The sequence below is a fragment of the Saccostrea echinata genome, unplaced genomic scaffold (genome assembly GCF_033153115.1).
Source record: "Saccostrea echinata isolate AGI-Se365-2 ecotype Australia unplaced genomic scaffold, CSIRO_AGI_Sech_v1 ptg000009l, whole genome shotgun sequence".
NCBI classification, from domain to species: Eukaryota; Metazoa; Mollusca; class Bivalvia; order Ostreida; family Ostreidae; genus Saccostrea; species Saccostrea echinata.
The window spans coordinates 37,943,500-37,960,023 of NW_026889758.1; the positions used below are offsets into that span (position 1 = coordinate 37,943,500).

Sequence of the window (16,524 nt, forward strand, 5' to 3'; positions counted from 1 at the left end):
GAGTTAATGCATTTTCACTATATAATCAATAGAGCCCCCCCCCCCCCCCCTCAAGAACCCCAAAAACTGAGGCCATGTATTTAAAAATTTTGGAAGAGGCATCCTTGCCTATCTTAATCATGCACTTAGTTTGTTTAAATAATCTCCAGTAGCAAAGAAGAAGATTTTCATAGAATCAATGCATTTTCACTATATAATCAATAGAGCCCCGCCCTAACACCGGAACCCCTGACCCTGGGGCCATGAAATTCAAAATATTTAAAAAGGCATCCTTATGCATCATAACCATGCACTTGGTTTGTTTAAATAATCTCCAGTAGCAGAGAAGAAGATTTTCAAAGAATCAATGCATTTTCACTATATAATCAATAGAGCCCCACCCTAACACCAGAACCCCTGACCCTGGGGCCATGAAATTCACAATTTTTGAAAAGGCATCCTTATGCATCTTAACCATGCACTTAGTTTGTTTAAATAATACCCAGGAGCAGAGAAGATTTTCAAAGAATTAATGCATTTTCACTATATAATCAATACAGCCCCGCCCTAACACCAGAACCCCTGACCCAGGGGCCATGGCTTTCACAATTCTGGAAGGAGCCCACCTCCTCATCATAACTATGTACTTAGTTTATCATCTTAATGCCCAGGAGCAGAGGAGAAGATTTTCAAAGAATTAATGCATTTTCACTATATAGTCAATAGAGCCCCGCCCTAACACCAGAAACCCTGACCCTGGGGCCATGAAATTCAAAATTTTGGAAGAGGCTCTCTTGCTCATCATAACTATGTACTTAGTTACTTAATTTAATACCCAGGAGCAGATAAGATTTTCAAAGAATTAATGCATTTTCACTAGATAGTCGATAGAGCCCCGCCCTAACACCAGAACCCCTGACCCTGGGGCCATGAATTTCACAATTTTGGAAGAGGCACTCTTGCTCATCATAACTATGTACTTAGTTACTTTATTTAATACCCAGGAGCAGAGAAGATTTTCAAAGAATTAATGCATTTTCCCTATATAATCAATAGAGCCTCGCCCTTATACCAGAACCCCTAACCCCGGGGCCATGAATTTCACAATTTTGGAAGAGGCACTCTTGCTCATCATAACTATGTACTTAGTTACCTTATTTAATACCCAGGAGCAGAGAAGAAGATTTTCAAAGAAATAATGCACTTTCACTATATGATCTATATAGCCCCACCCTGGGGCCAAAACCCCTGACCCTGGGGCCATGAATTTCACAATTTTGGAAGAGGCACTCTTGCTCATCATAACTATGTACTTAGTCACTTTATTTAATACCCAGGAGCAGAGAAGAAGATTTTCAAAGAATTAATGCATTTTCACTATATAATCTACAGAGCCCCGCCCTAACACCAGAAGCCCTGACCCTGGGGCCATGAAATTCAAAATTTTGGAAGAGGCACTCTTGCTCTTCATAACTATGTACTTAGTTACCTTATTTAATACCCAGGAGCAGAGAAGAAGATTTTCAAAGAAATAATGCACTTTCACTATATGATCTATATAGCCCCATCCTTGGGCCAGAACCCCTGACCCTGGGGCCATGAATTTCACAATTTTGGAAGAGGCACTCTTGCTCATCATAACTATGTACTTAGTTACTTTATTTAATACCCAGGAGCAGAGAAAAAGATTTTCAAAGAATAAATGCATTTTCACTATATAATCTACAGAGCCCCGCCCTAACACCAGAAGCCCTGACCCTGGGGCCATGAATTTCAAAATTTTGGAAGAGGCACTCTTGCTCTTCATAACTATGTACTTAGTTACCTTATTTAATACCCAGGAGCAGAGAAGAAGATTTTCAAAGAAATAATGCACTTTCACTATATGATCTATGTAGCCCCACCCTGGGGCCAGAACCCCTGACCCTGGGGCCATGAATTTCACAATTTTGGTAGAGGGCTCAATGCTTATTACAATGATGCCAACAGTTTGACTGCTTGATGTCCGGGAGTAAAGAAGAAGATTTTTAAAGATTGCATTATTTTTGGTGGTTTTAGCCCCACCCCTCAGGCCCCAGGGGGGCAGGGACCATGAAATTCAAAAATTTTGTTCCCCTTCACCCATAGATGCTATATGCCAAATTTGGTTGAAATTGGTTAAGCGGTTATAGAGAAGAAGCTAAAAATGTTCAAATGTTAACGCACGACGCACACCGCACGACGACGGACGAGAACGGATAGCAATAGGTCACCTGAGTGACTCAGGTGACCTAAAAATAAAGTGCCCCGCCACAGCATGATACGCCCATCAAATGTTATTCAATTGTCATAAACAGTTTAGAGTGCAAGAAAATCATGTCAACCTTGATTCTCAGATTTCCATGACTTTTCCATTCCTTATAATATTTGCTGTTTATACATCTCCTGTAGTGTAGGCATTAATTATAACAAATATTACATCATAGTCATAGATTTCTAAACTGGTTGTGTCAGAGCTTGACAAATGCCCATCTGCAACCCCCCCCCCCCCCCCCCCCTCATCTTTCATATTTGTTTGATATTTTCAAAAAATTAAACAAAAAATATCATACTAAACAATATCAAATTTAGTCTTAACAATTTAATCTATACCAAATTAATTTTGAAAATAAAAGGCTGGCCATCAAGTGACATATGCTATAAACTGACTAGTAGATCTTCTGTCTAATTCCCAAAGGATGCAGATAAGAACAGCTTGATCAGAGATGCTCTAACAGAAATGATTGAGACAGCTAGCCTTCCTACATTGAACTCATTAATTAATTATAATCTTTAACTGGATGCATGTCCACTCATTACTCCCAAGGGATGAATGGATCTGCACTGTCTGCTTTGTAGTCTGTATTGCAGTAAAAATGCATATTTATGTCATTCTGTTGAAAACAGAGATTTTTTTAATTTGTTACAAAGATTTATAAAAAGAAACAAAAACTTGTGTAATCTTGATGCAACATTTTTAATAAGGTTACTGCATGACTTTTAGATTTGTAGGGACTATACCTGCCACATTTTTAAAAAAAATTACTTTTTTTTTTTTTTTTTTTTGAATTTTAATGTCAAACTGCTTTTAAGCTGCAGTGCATATGGACAAATGGACATGCTGTTTCCAATATCCCCCCCCCCCCCCCCCCCCCCGCCCGGTAAAATTAGTTTTAATTATATTACACAATATCAAATTACTTTATTTTACAATATCATACAATATCAAATTAGTTTTAATTACTTTTCACCAAATTCATTTTAAAAGTTAGGCTAGCCAACAAAATCTATTTGATTCTAATTAATTTGCCCAATTTCCAAGAGATATAGATAACACCTGCTTGATCAGAGATGCTCTACCTGAGTTAGCTCCTCACACTAAAACTCATTAATTTCTCTCTAATTTGACATGCAATTTTCTGTTATCAAAATTCTCCTTGACCAGTGCTTGATAATTACACCCATGGGAGAGGTGGAATTTCTCTTATAACATTACATTTGTTATAGATTGCTGTGAAGTATATAGTGAAAAAAATAAATATTTTCTTGATTTAACACTTTTTAATAAGGATACTGCAACATTCTTACATTTTTTGGGATCGTATAATTCAATAGTATAGAGACACAGTTTTTTAAAAAATTTCACTTAAATTGAAGGTCACAGTGACCTTGAAATAGGTCGCGACACACCTTCTACCTAAGATGCATAAATTGGCCAAGTTTGATGATTCTAAGTCGAATAGTTTTCTTGTTATGAGCCGGACAGGATTTTTCCATATTTGGCCATAGCATCTTAATTAAAGGTCAGAGCGACCTACTTTTAATGTGCGACACACCTTCTACCCAAGATGTATCAGCTGACAAAGTTTGATAATTCTAGGCCTAATAGTATTAAAGTTATGAGCCAGACACAAAAAAGCTAACAGACGGACGGACGGACGGACATGAACGCCATAACATAATACGTCCCGTCTTAAGACGGGCGTATAAAAAAATAATGCACCTTCACTTTATAATAGTCTAAGAGCTCCCTCCTGCAGAACCCCTCACCCTGGCACCACAAATTTCCCAATTTTGGAAGAGACACCCTTGATCATCATACCATAACCATACACCTAGTTTATCTGCCTTATACACAGGTGGAGAGAAAAGGATATTGAATGAATTTATGCATTTTCATTATAATATGATCATTAGAGCCCCACCCTAAGTCCAGAACCCCTGACCCTGGGGCCATGAATTTCATAATTATGGTATAGGGCTCAATTAATGCTTATTAAAATCACACCAACAGTTTGACTGCTTGATGTCCAGGAGTAAAGAAGAAGATTTTCGAAGATAGCACTAATTTTGATGATTTTAGCCCCCTCCCCCAGGCCCCAGGGGTGCAGTGACCATGAAATTCATCATTTGCACCCCTTCACCCATTCATGATTGATGCTACTTGCCAACATTGATTGAAATTGGTCCAGTGGTTCAAGAGAAGAAGCTCAAAATGTTCATAAGTTTATGACCGACAGACAACACATGATGACAGACAAAAACAGATAACAATAGGTCACCTGAGTGACCCAAGTGACCTAAAAATCCTACAAATAAATTTTTTTTTGAAAGAGGGAGGATAAAACCATAGGCACCTAATGTATGGAAATTGGCTTAGTTGTTACAGATGGACAGACAGACAGATGCCAGACAAAATGTGATCAGAAAAGCTCACTTGAGCTTTCTGGTCAGGTGTGCTAAAAACAGTATCTTTTTCAATTGGAATTTTAGTTTGAGATTTATAAAATTGTGTTTCTATTGATGAGAACCTCATTGTAGCACTAATATTATACTGTGCCATCACATTGGCGCTGATTTTTTAATTGTGTCCCTCAAGAATAAACTGTGGCAGGGCTGCTCATGGAAAACCCTGGTTACACTTAAGGCACAATGTTAACATAGGGCCTTTTTGGCCCTGTGAATTTCTGAAAATTCAAAACTGGCCAGTTTTAGTTGAAAATACATTAAATTTCACTTGGACCCTTAGTGACTGCACATCTATTAAGAAATTACTGTAATTTTCTCGCTAGTTTATGTATCATGACATAATGAATTGTGTCATTATCTTTAAATGCTGAAAATTTTTTCAAAATTGGCAAAAAATTTAATTTTTTTGATCAAGGGGTGCACGGCTCATATTTCAATTCTTTGCTGAAGGTACTCACACTAATTTTCTTCAAAATTCAAGAACATTGCAATTTCACAAAGCCTGTTCTTCAATATTTATCTGGACCCTCAGAGGAAACTTTAGAGGCAATGAAAGCACTCTCTACTTTATACTGATGTTTAAAATGGGACACTGGGACTTGGTCAGTTACTTGGTATATGGGGAGGGCCATTTTATGGATAAAGTGAACCTAGCTCTTTTGTATAACCTGAAGACACTTTTGAAGGGAAATTGCCTCATTTTTAACACTTAATGAAAGAGAATCAAATAACAATTTAATAATTACCCAAGGTATACTTGAACAACTGGCTTTGGAACACTTGTGTTACAAAATGCTTCATAGTTTTTAAAGTGTAAACTGCCCTATCCCAGGTAATATACCATATAACTTGGGTTGCTATCAAATTCATTCCTTAAATAAATCTGTTTTCCTGTTAGTGTACAAACATGTATTTATTGTCTCACAAAAATCATATTCATATAACATAGAATACTACTTATATACACAAATAAATTGATTTACAAACACTAGATGTATATTATTTTCACAAACTTTCACATATTACATACTACATACATACATCTAGATGACCAACAAAATTTACACAAGATTGTCAGCATTGTTACAGATTCAAGTCAAACTCTCCCATTTGATGAAAATACAAACACTCATGATCTGCTCAACTATATTCTTAAAATTACATTCACTCCACACATGCAGTTCCTGGAAAAATCAAGTGGCATCTGCAGATTTAGCAGATTTAAAGTTTCTGATGCACAGTAAACAAGCCAGTCCTGTGTGATCTGGTTCTGTATTGATACTCTTAATAACACTGTCCTCTATCACAAGAGCATACCTATATAATCAAATTATAGGGGCAGAATTAACACAATGTAAGTGTCTGGAAATTTCACAATGCAATACAAATGGTCATTGTACTTCAACTTGCAGTAAGCCCAAGTTTGCATGTATTTAATTTTTTTAAAGTCAAAAATTGATTTTTCCCTCTAAAAGAGACTGTGATCTAATTTTAGTGCATATTTTAGTTTGTATCTGAATTTGAATAATTTGTAAGTAAAAAAGCCCTTTTTCATCAAACCAATCATTTTTTGAAATATGCAGTTATGTTCTACCTTTTAGACCTGATATTTCCAAGTAACTTTGTGCAATCCAGATCCATCTTCATGGCCTTTGTGAATTTGCACTGAGGGTCTGCCAGCATCCTTATCTATAAAGCAATACACTAATACATTCAATACATGTACATGGATTCTGAATAAATCCAGTCTAAGAAATCACACACTGCATATCTAAAAAAAAAATTCTTTGGTGAGACAATCTGAAGGTTAAATCTTTCAAAGAGGTTTGCAAGGACATTGTACATGTAATTCCATCATATGCAAAACTTTCATCTCATTCCTTTTTTGCCCATGCCTCTGACATGGCGTGGTTGACAAAAATCTGTATAACTGAAAAAAAAAAATGTGCAAAATCTGCAGCCAAACCTCATTATCTTGACTGAAAAACAAACTACCAGTAGATGTGTCAGTGTGACACAAATGCCCCCACTGACAGGCAAGTTTCAAATATCTCCAAGAATATGAAAATAACAGTGGGTGGAAATGGCACAAAAATGAAATAACATATTGCTGCTTTTACTTTCTGGAATCAGTTCTTTACCACAACATACTTTTGCTGCGTAAAATGGTGTTCACTTACAAGCAAACCAACAACAGTTAATGATTAGAAATTTTCAAATTCTAGGGGCATTATTTTTTGCAAAAATGGGTCAATCAAAAACGAAACTTATATTTGATCTGTAGGTCATCAAAATCGAGAGATATTCCAAAATCAACTCATAATCTATAAGCATGGCCAAAAAAAGCCCAGAAATCAGTTTTTTAAAGTCTCAACACAAGACTTGAACTTGATCTGTAAGTCACAATATCAAGAAAACATGACAAAAATCAGCACATTATCTACAAGCATAGCATAAGTCTGGAAAACTATGATGGAATGACAGAAAGACAGGAGGAAAGGGGTAACACAATGTGCTTGGCCATTTCATGGCAGGGGTATAAAAACTCAGAGAAATCAGGCCCCAGGATCTTGAAACAGACTTAAACTTAAGTCAAATTTCCAATGTAAAATGTTTATTAATTATTGAATTAAGCTCTCAATTTGCAGATTAAAAAAACTTCTGTGAAGCAATATTGAAAAATATTTTAATTTTGGTCTGATTGACTTCTACAACATTTTCCAATCTATCTGGTACTTTGACATACCCGTGGATTTTGACATAAGGCCATTCCAAGTTTTTTCTATGTTTAGCGTCCACCCATCTTTCAAACACCTACCTACCTATTCGCAAAAAACACACAAGCCAAATAATAAAACACAGACTATATAGTCTTTAAAATGACGTCATTCAAAGCATTTGATTTCATAAATCTATTATTCTCGTAGAAAGATCTATTCTTTAGCAAAAACAAGGTATTAAATGCTTAAAATATACCTAATATGATATATTGTACACAAATACTTAGAAAAATTGATAGAATCTAAAGATTTTGACCAGAAAAATCAATTTCAGGACTCCTGATTTTGTTTGTTTTTTCTGATATGGGGTGTCAAAAACCAAGGCGCACGTGGATGCTAAACATAGAAAAAACTTGGAATGGCCTAAGCTTAAGATGTTTCATGATCCCTGGGCCTGAAGATTTGAAATAAGGAGGTTAATAATGGGACTTCCAACCTATCAGGTACTTTGACATACCCGTGGTATTTGAGATATAAATTTTCAAGATAATGAAATTCAACTGTATTTAAAATGCTGCTAACATTTATAAATCAAGATTATAGCATTTTATTTGCAAAGATTATCTTATTCCCATGCAATCTATTCATATAAATAAAATACAATGGAGTTCAGCCACTGGCAAATAAAATATCTTATGTGATACAATAAATGCAATTTACCACTGGCTCAACAGCTAATTAAAATGTGTCATTCTAGCTACACAGGAAACAGAAGTACATGTACATGTATATTGTATCCTATATGCTTTGTTCATGGGCATTTACACAGAAAACCATCAAGTTTGTTCATGGGACTATGTATATTTGCATACCATTCTTTATAGACACAATTTAGTGCTTCTATAAGTTCTAAGAACTGTACATACATGTGGTGTAATACACAAGTATTTAGTGGAAGAAATCTTTCATTTTAAATACGCAAGTTTCAAGATTATTTCCCTTGGTGTGCTCTTTTGTTATGGAGGGGAGTTTTGTTTCCGCATATGCAGTTAGATGGGACAGTTATTTATAGATTGGATACATTACATCATCCATATACAGGTAAACTTCGTTATCTCGACATCGATGGGACCATCGGAAAATGTCGAGATATCCGAGGTGTCGAGATATCAGAGTTGAGACTTGACGTCCAAGATTTCACTGCACAGCAAAACAGACAAGCTTATTATATGTATATCACTTCAATATGGACTCTAGCTCGACATATTTAAGCAATCCCTCTATTTTCATTAAAAATCTAAGAAGTTATTTTTAAAAATCTTGTTTATAAAACGTGTTATTTTTCGAAATCTTTCTAAATTCACAAAGTTTCAGCACAAACTTACAGCATTCGCTTTTGTCAGAACAGGATACGATATGCGCTCTAAAAACTTCGAACCGTATAAAGTCGACATCCGAGATACGGAAAAACATTAAATGCGTATTATTTTTTTCTTATTTTATTCAGGAAGAATGTACATTATAATTATTTTTTAAAGAGATTTGTGTATCTAAACTAACACAGTGATGTTACAGATGTATGAATTACAGCTGATTCGGTCAATCGTGTTGTTAATTCGATTGTTTCCTGTTGAATACATTTTACTACAAAATATAATTAAAACATCATTTAATTCCTTAGTTTGAATTATTCAGTGTGTTTGTTATTTATTGTAATTACCATTTTCAAATTTAAAAATTATTTAGGTTTCGATATTAATAACTACCTGTACATTTACGCAGAATCGTGTCGATTTATCAATGATATTACCCAAGCTGAACATGAGCAATTAACGTCTCAAAGACGCCGAGGGGACTTTGGATTCACCTACATACACAGTCTATAGAATTAATTAAGCAGTGTGCAGTCAAAACTTGGGTGTGAAAGGTGAATTTTTGACGACGTCGAAATAACCGGAGTCGTCCGTGCGTGACGAGCGACCCTATCTGACAAACAGTAAGGTTTAGTAGAGCAGAAAATTGCCGATGTCGACATATACCAGGTAAATTTTGCTCTTGGGACTGTGACTATACGTCGAGATAACCGGGGTTGTCGACATTACCGAGGTCGACATATCAGAGTTTTTGCAAATCATTTATATAGTAAATACTGCCGGGACCGCGGACGGACGTCGACATATCCCAGGTTGTCGACATATCCGATGTCGAGATACCGAAGTTTACCTGTACCATCATAACTGATTGTCGGGATACACTCTTCAAATTGAAAATTACCAAATTAAAGTAATATATTTTCTACAAGCAAAAAATAGGAACAAAAGAAAATAAAAATCAGAACAAAATGAAATATCAGTGGATAAGAACTTATCAAACGAGTGAAGAGATATGGATCTTTACATGTAATAAGTACACACACATGTGGTCATTGTACGTTGGCATTCTGAATGGCTCTTTCCCTTATAATAACTTCAAATAGCCCAATAACTTTTTAGAAAAAGTTTGTACAATCAAAGAATTATTTTTCTTACAAAGACTATAATGGTTCTTTTGTTTTCAAGTATCTTAATTGAAAGTAAATTTTGTAAATATGTATAGTAGAGCTTTACAAAACCATCAAAATGATCACTGCTTAGCATTATCATCTTTCTAAAACATTAAATGAATTGTAAAAGCCATAGCCATCATTCATTTATTTAAGCATGCAAGTTTGTATACATAAATAACCTGTCCCAATTCCATGCTGATATGGATACTTTTTGCGCCTCTATCGTCAGAGAGTTACAATCTCAAAACTCGAGTATTCTCCCCAACAGAAGAATGCTGGCACATGCCTTTTTACATATTTTATTTAGCATTAAAATATATGATGCCAGTATCCTGAAATTATACCCCCATCCCATTGTGGAAATCATTTTTGAAAATGATAGGGTTTTCATACCTTTCCTCTAGTCTGCAATTTGTCTGCCCAGGCTGACATAACAAATGGATCATTGACAGCCACACAACAAATCATATCATAGCCTTCCTCCTATAAAACAATATGTACATCATTAACAGCCACACAACAAATCATATCCTAGCCTTCCTCCTACAAAACAATAGCTACATCATTAACAGCCACACAACAAATCATATCCTAGCCTTCCTCCTACAAAACAATAGCTACATCATTAACAGCCACACAACAAATCATATCCTAGCCTTCCTCCTACAAAACAATAGCTACATCATTAACAGGCACACAACAAATCATATTGTAGCCTTCCTCCAACAAAACAACAGCAACATCATTAATATCCACACAATGAATCATATCATAGCCTTCCTCCTACAAAACGATAGCTATATCATAAACAGCCACACAAATCATATTGTAGCCTTCCTCGTACAAAATGACAGCTTCCTCATAAACAACCTTACAACAACACATATTGCAGCCTTCCTCTTAAAAAACAAAGGCTATATCATTAACAGTCACACAACAAATCATATCCTAGCCTTCCTCCTACAAAACAATAGCTACATCATAAACATCCACACAACAAATCATATCTTAGCCTTCCTCCTACAAAAACAATAGCTACATCATAAAAAGTCACACAACAAATCATATTGTAGCCTTCCTCCTACAAAACAACAGCAACATCATTAATATCCACACAATGAATCATATCATAGCCTTCCTCCTACAAAACGATAGCTACATCATAAACATCCACACAACAAATCATATCCTAACCTTCCTCCTACAAAACAATAGCTACATCATAAACATCCACGCAACAAATCATATTGTAGCCTTCCTCCTCCAAAACAATAGCTACATCATAAACATCCACGCAACAAATCATATTGTAGCCTTCCTCCTATAAAACAATAGCTACATCATAAACAGCAACACAACAAATCATATTGTAGCCTTCCTCCTATAAAACAATAGCTATATCATAAACATCCACACAACAAATCATATCATAGCCTTCCTCAAACATCATTAACATCCACACAACAAATCATATCATAGCCTTCCCTACAAAACAACAGCTTCATCATAAACAACCGCAAAACTACAAAACAATAGTAGCTACTTTATGAACACAAAACAAATCATATCTAAGCCTTTCTTCTACAAAACAATAGCTACATCATTAACAGACACACACATAACATATTCATAGTTTCATCTTAGCAGAGAAATTATACATGTTTATTACATTTAATTGCATAAAAATGATATTTTCACTGTGAAAAATTATCAAAAGACTGTTGTAAAAAATACTCCCTATAGACTTTCATAAGACAGAGTAAATAAACAATCTTTACAAAGACTAAAACTATTAATGTTTCACCAAATTGTTATTAAAATCCATGTTCACAATTTTCAATCTCACTGTTGCTAAGCTATGATGTCTCAACTGCTCAACTATGATGTCACAGCCTATGACACTGCATTATGAAAAGACAGGGGCAAAAGAAAATGCAATAAACATAAAATTCAATGTTTTGTAATTGAAAAGGGAATTTATTTCACTCAACATACAGGATTTTTTTTACTTTCACTTGTGCTTCATACTCATGAAAATATTTTTTAAAAAAATCCTGCCCTACGTGTGAAATAAATTCCCTATTCAACAACAAAACATTGAATATCCTCTATATATCATGATATATACAAGTACATTTAATTGCTTTATATCAGATATTATTAGTAATATTAAAATGTCTTCCTTTTCATTCTTAAAAATGTTTTTTACATTATCATCATAAAAATTATGCTTACCTTCAATTTATCATGGTGATTTAGATACTCTGGGATGTGCTTCTGTAAAAAAAAAAAGAAGATGTAATTGGAGGGTGGAGTAGCAGAGAAAATACACCCCATCTTCAAAATATGCAATTTTTATAGTATTGTCAAAGTAAAGACTAGCCTACCTCTGAACAGCCAGGAGTAAAAGCTCCCACCACAGCAAACAAGACACCCTTTTTCCCTTTGAACAATTCCTGAGCATTCAGGGGTTTTGTTGGAGAATCTTCAAACAAGTCTTCTGAAGGAATTTTTTCACCAATCTGAAATAATTAATTCTGTACAACTCAGAGCAAGAATATTTCAGGTATAATTTGACATAAATGTAGAAGTTATAAAATACCAGTATTAACAAGATGCTTTTGTCATTCTGACACCACTAGTTTTGGGCATATGTAATACCACCTCATCTATTCAGCTGTATTTTATTCTCAGTGCGTTCTTCTCTGTCCCCTCACTGTTCACAACATTCTACTCTATTCCTTCAGTGTTCACTCAATTGTTCATACTCTGTTCCCTCATTGTTCACACCATTCTACTCTATTCCTTCAGTGTTCACTCAATTGTTCATACTCTATTCCCTCATTGTTCATACCATTCTACTCTATTCCTTCAGTGTTCACTCAATTGTTCATACTCTGTTCCCTCACTGTTCACATCATTCTCCTCTATTCCTTCAGTGTTCACTCACTATTCATACTCTGTTCATTCACTCTTCACATCATTCTGTTCTATAATTCCTTCAGTGTTCACTTACTGCTCATCTTGTATTCCCTCACTGTTAACATCATTCTCCTCTATTCCTTAAGTGTTCACTCACTATTCATACTCTGTTCATTCACTCTTCACATCATTCTATTCTATAATTCCTTCAGTGTTCACTTACTGATCATCCTGTATTCCCTCACTGTTCACATCATTCTTTTCTATTCCTTCAGTGTTCACTCACTTTTCATTCTCTGTTCCCTCACTTTTCACATTCTACTCTATTCCTTCAGTGTTCACTCACTATTCATACCCTGTTCCCTCCTTGTTCACATCATTCTACTCTATTCCTGCAGTTTTCACTCAATAATGTAGATCTAGAAGAGCACAATGTTTCATGGACTGTAGTGTGCCACATCTTTTAACCTCAATTAATCTGTACTTTTGGGATTTAATTGCTGCATTCCATTGGTACTATAACAATAAACCATTACTATGGCCATGCTTAAATATTTAATCTCAGAATATTTGCTTTTTTCTATATAATAGCATACATCTCTACGATCTAGTAGTCATTATTTGTGGCCAAATGTGGACACTTGGATGAAGCATAAGGTTCAGGTTCAACCCCCCCCCCCCCAAATCTAGACTTGAAAATAAGAGAGTAAGAAAATATAAAGCTTAACTCTTCAGTGAAAGTGCAATATCTACCATCTCCAAGGCATGAAAATGAAGCTAATCATTTGCAGGAAGTCACTGCAGGGAAAACTGAATGATTGTGCAACCAATTGTACCATATGGTGATTAATCATGATTATTACAGGGTAAAACTTATCACATTTTGTACATCAAAACATACCCTAAATGTTCGATTACTGTTTACTGCAGGGTTACATAAAGATCGAGTAACAACACGATTCATTCCTGCACAAAAAAATCTCATGGAGGTTGCCATTTTTGTTTACTTTCGATGCACGTAAACGTCACTTTTATTTTTAGGTACACGTGTCTACTTTCGTTTTTTGTTGGAATGATAAACATACGGTCATCCGTAGCAAAATCCTAGGCTTAAGCTTCACTCAGGAAGTGAAGATTAAGGCTAAAATTTTGCTTTACTTTATTACACCTTTACTGATAAAATTACCGACTCCAAAATAGTAGAGATGAAAGCAAATGCTTTATGACATCATTTTTAATATATTCGATCAGTGCATATTATCTATTCAAGATATATTACTAAAGTCAGGTACTCTTCACACAATTGCTCCGAAGAAAATAGTTCCATTCATGATCAGTAGATACAACATTACAACAAATGTTAAGAATAATGATGTGTATTCAATACGTTAAAGAAAACAAAATTAACGTAAAAAGATTTTAAGAAAATCACTTTTCCCCAGAAAAGGAAATAAAAAGTTTTCATATTCCTACGCTCGCTGCCTCCTCAGTCTTTTTCACGAAAATATATAGGTCATCCTTCGATTGATAGTGATAAATCTTTTCACCAATTATATAACTGTCATGATTATTGTTCGTTAATTGCCGTATATTTTCTTTTGAGTGAGAATATTAATCATTAACTGTGTGTGTGTTTTTTCTCTTTTTTTAAATAACGGAATGGTTATTATGTGGTTAAACACCTGCAATCGTAACTTCTCGGCAAAGCAACGTGATTTGCCGAGCTCGTCTGAAAGGATCTTCGCACGTGTGTTAACCTAGTCTATTTGGTCTTGCAAGCACAGGTATGTGCACCGTTCGCTAGTGACGCTTAGATCATGTAGACTGGGTATCAGTATTTGCTACGGACATGAAGAAGAACTATACATCAGTTTCATAACAAGTGCAGGTTTTTTACTCAAGCCCTAGACTGGGCTAGAGGGGCTGAGTTACCTAAAACGATGCTAGGTCATTGGTCTAATCAGTTTAAAAACACGAAAATATACTATTTTTGTAAATAAAAACATTTCTAGAAACAAAAATGAAGTCTATCTTCAAAACGTCTCTATATTCAAAATCTATATAAAGTGTTAAATGTCGGATTTTATTCTTTGACGAAGGAGTGATGCTCCACCGCCGCAACCGATCTCGCGCTTTCCTTTGCGTTTAACAACGGCCGTCAATGTATCTCTAGACAAGTTCATTGATTACTCTTGTTGACCCATCTTTAACATCTGCCTATACTTTGAGTGATAGTACTTTAATAGCACAAAATTAAAAAATAAATTAAAATCTATCCTTGATAGATCTATAGTTTTGCTATATAAAAAATTGGGCTATCTTTGATCTTTGCTTGGACTTGTTTCGAATTTTTACAGAAGATTCTATCATTGGAAAGTTAGATGGTACACATGTAGCACAGGCCCATAGTACGCGGGATTTTTTCGGAGCCCCCCCCCCCCTTCACTTTGAAAACGTTGCCTGTAACATGCTATTTGGATTAAATATTCCTGAAAATGAGTGAGCTGTTAAATACATCTTTAAAATTATATGGTTAATTATATTTAGTCTATATTCTATGTGAAATTAAAACTATTTCTATAAGCATCTGCAACGTTGTGATAATAAAAGTCACTAATCGCATGTATCGTTATATTATATACATGTATGTACATGCAGTTTCCTTAGTACATGCATATTTTATTCAACAAAAGATGTTGAAACTCAGTAGCCTAAATATTATGTCATTTTAGGTTATTTATGGCCATTGTATAGTTGACTTTCTACAGCTTGAGTATCTCTGACGTTTTATCAGTAAATAGTTTTTTTTTTTTAAATTAGAAATCATCTGAGCACAATGAAAATTCGAATAAATTAAAAGTCGAATATCTTGGATATGGGGTAACCCATATCTATTCTTGTTATAAGTAAAACGGACCAGTCAGCAAGGTCAGCCAAGAGCTTGTACACAAGGATAATTTATGCATATAAGGGTGGGGTTGAAAGGGATATCTAGGGGAAAAATTACATGTACTCCATGGCTTGCAAGATTTAGAATTATAATTCTTAAACCAAAATAAAGTATGCATTTTATAACCCATGTTTGACCTTTAAACTTCAACATCTTGCAGACAGTCACTGACAGTAAAACTCATGTGACAGATAAAGACTGCGGCCTCTGCATTTTTTGCAGCTGACAAGATAATTATGTATAATCCCAGGAGACTCGTGAAAGCTTTCCTCCTTTTCTACTGTAATCAGGCCCGTAGAATGCAGGGGGGGGGGGGGGCTTTTTCTGAGTATAGTCTTTTGCAGTAGGATGCTGCATGGTTGCCCAAAAAGTTAGAGAAAGATCCAGCCCCAATCTCCCAACGCAAAGGGATTTTCAAGTTTTTATGTTTTTGGGAGGTTGACCCCTTCTTCTAAGACCCTTACTACGGGCCTGTTATTTGTAGTTTAATTTCTAGGAGTTATCTCTTTTTCCCATATTTTTTCTTATAAAGTTAGGAATCCACCCCATCATCTCATTTCCTGTCTCAATGACGTACAAAATCAACTGCACTACAAAACATCTAAATATGTCTAACCACAGGCCCCTGAAGTGTGGATCGA

The 16,524-nt window shown here is 35.1% G+C and overlaps 1 protein-coding gene across 1 annotated transcript; it reads right to left on the reverse strand.

Moving 5' to 3' along the window:
• Nucleotides 1-5,652: 5,652 nt before the first annotated feature.
• On the reverse strand, nucleotides 5,653-13,946 carry LOC133183661 (peroxiredoxin-5, mitochondrial-like). Its single transcript, XM_061318594.1, has 6 exons — nucleotides 13,835-13,946; nucleotides 12,399-12,533; nucleotides 12,247-12,288; nucleotides 10,405-10,494; nucleotides 6,341-6,435; nucleotides 5,653-6,063 (listed from the first exon to the last, which is right to left on the reverse strand). Exons 1-6 carry the CDS (start codon nucleotides 13,928-13,930, stop codon nucleotides 5,940-5,942), a joined length of 582 nt encoding a protein of 193 aa, XP_061174578.1. The 5' UTR covers nucleotides 13,931-13,946; the 3' UTR covers nucleotides 5,653-5,939.
• Between the last annotated feature and the right edge of the window lie 2,578 nt (nucleotides 13,947-16,524).

Excerpts from the sequence above, each read along its gene's own strand:
- LOC133183661 (XM_061318594.1), bottom strand. The coding sequence starts at position 13,930 with ATGGCAACCTCCATGAGATTTTTTTGTGCAGGAATGAATCGTGTTGTT. Across the intron at positions 12,534-13,834 it reads ACAGTAATCGAACATTTAGG|ATTGGTGAAAAAATTCCTTC; the intron begins GTATGTTTTGAT and ends TAATTATTTCAG. Across the intron at positions 6,064-6,340 it reads GGAAATATCAGGTCTAAAAG|GTATGCTCTTGTGATAGAGG; the intron begins GTAGAACATAAC and ends TTGATTATATAG.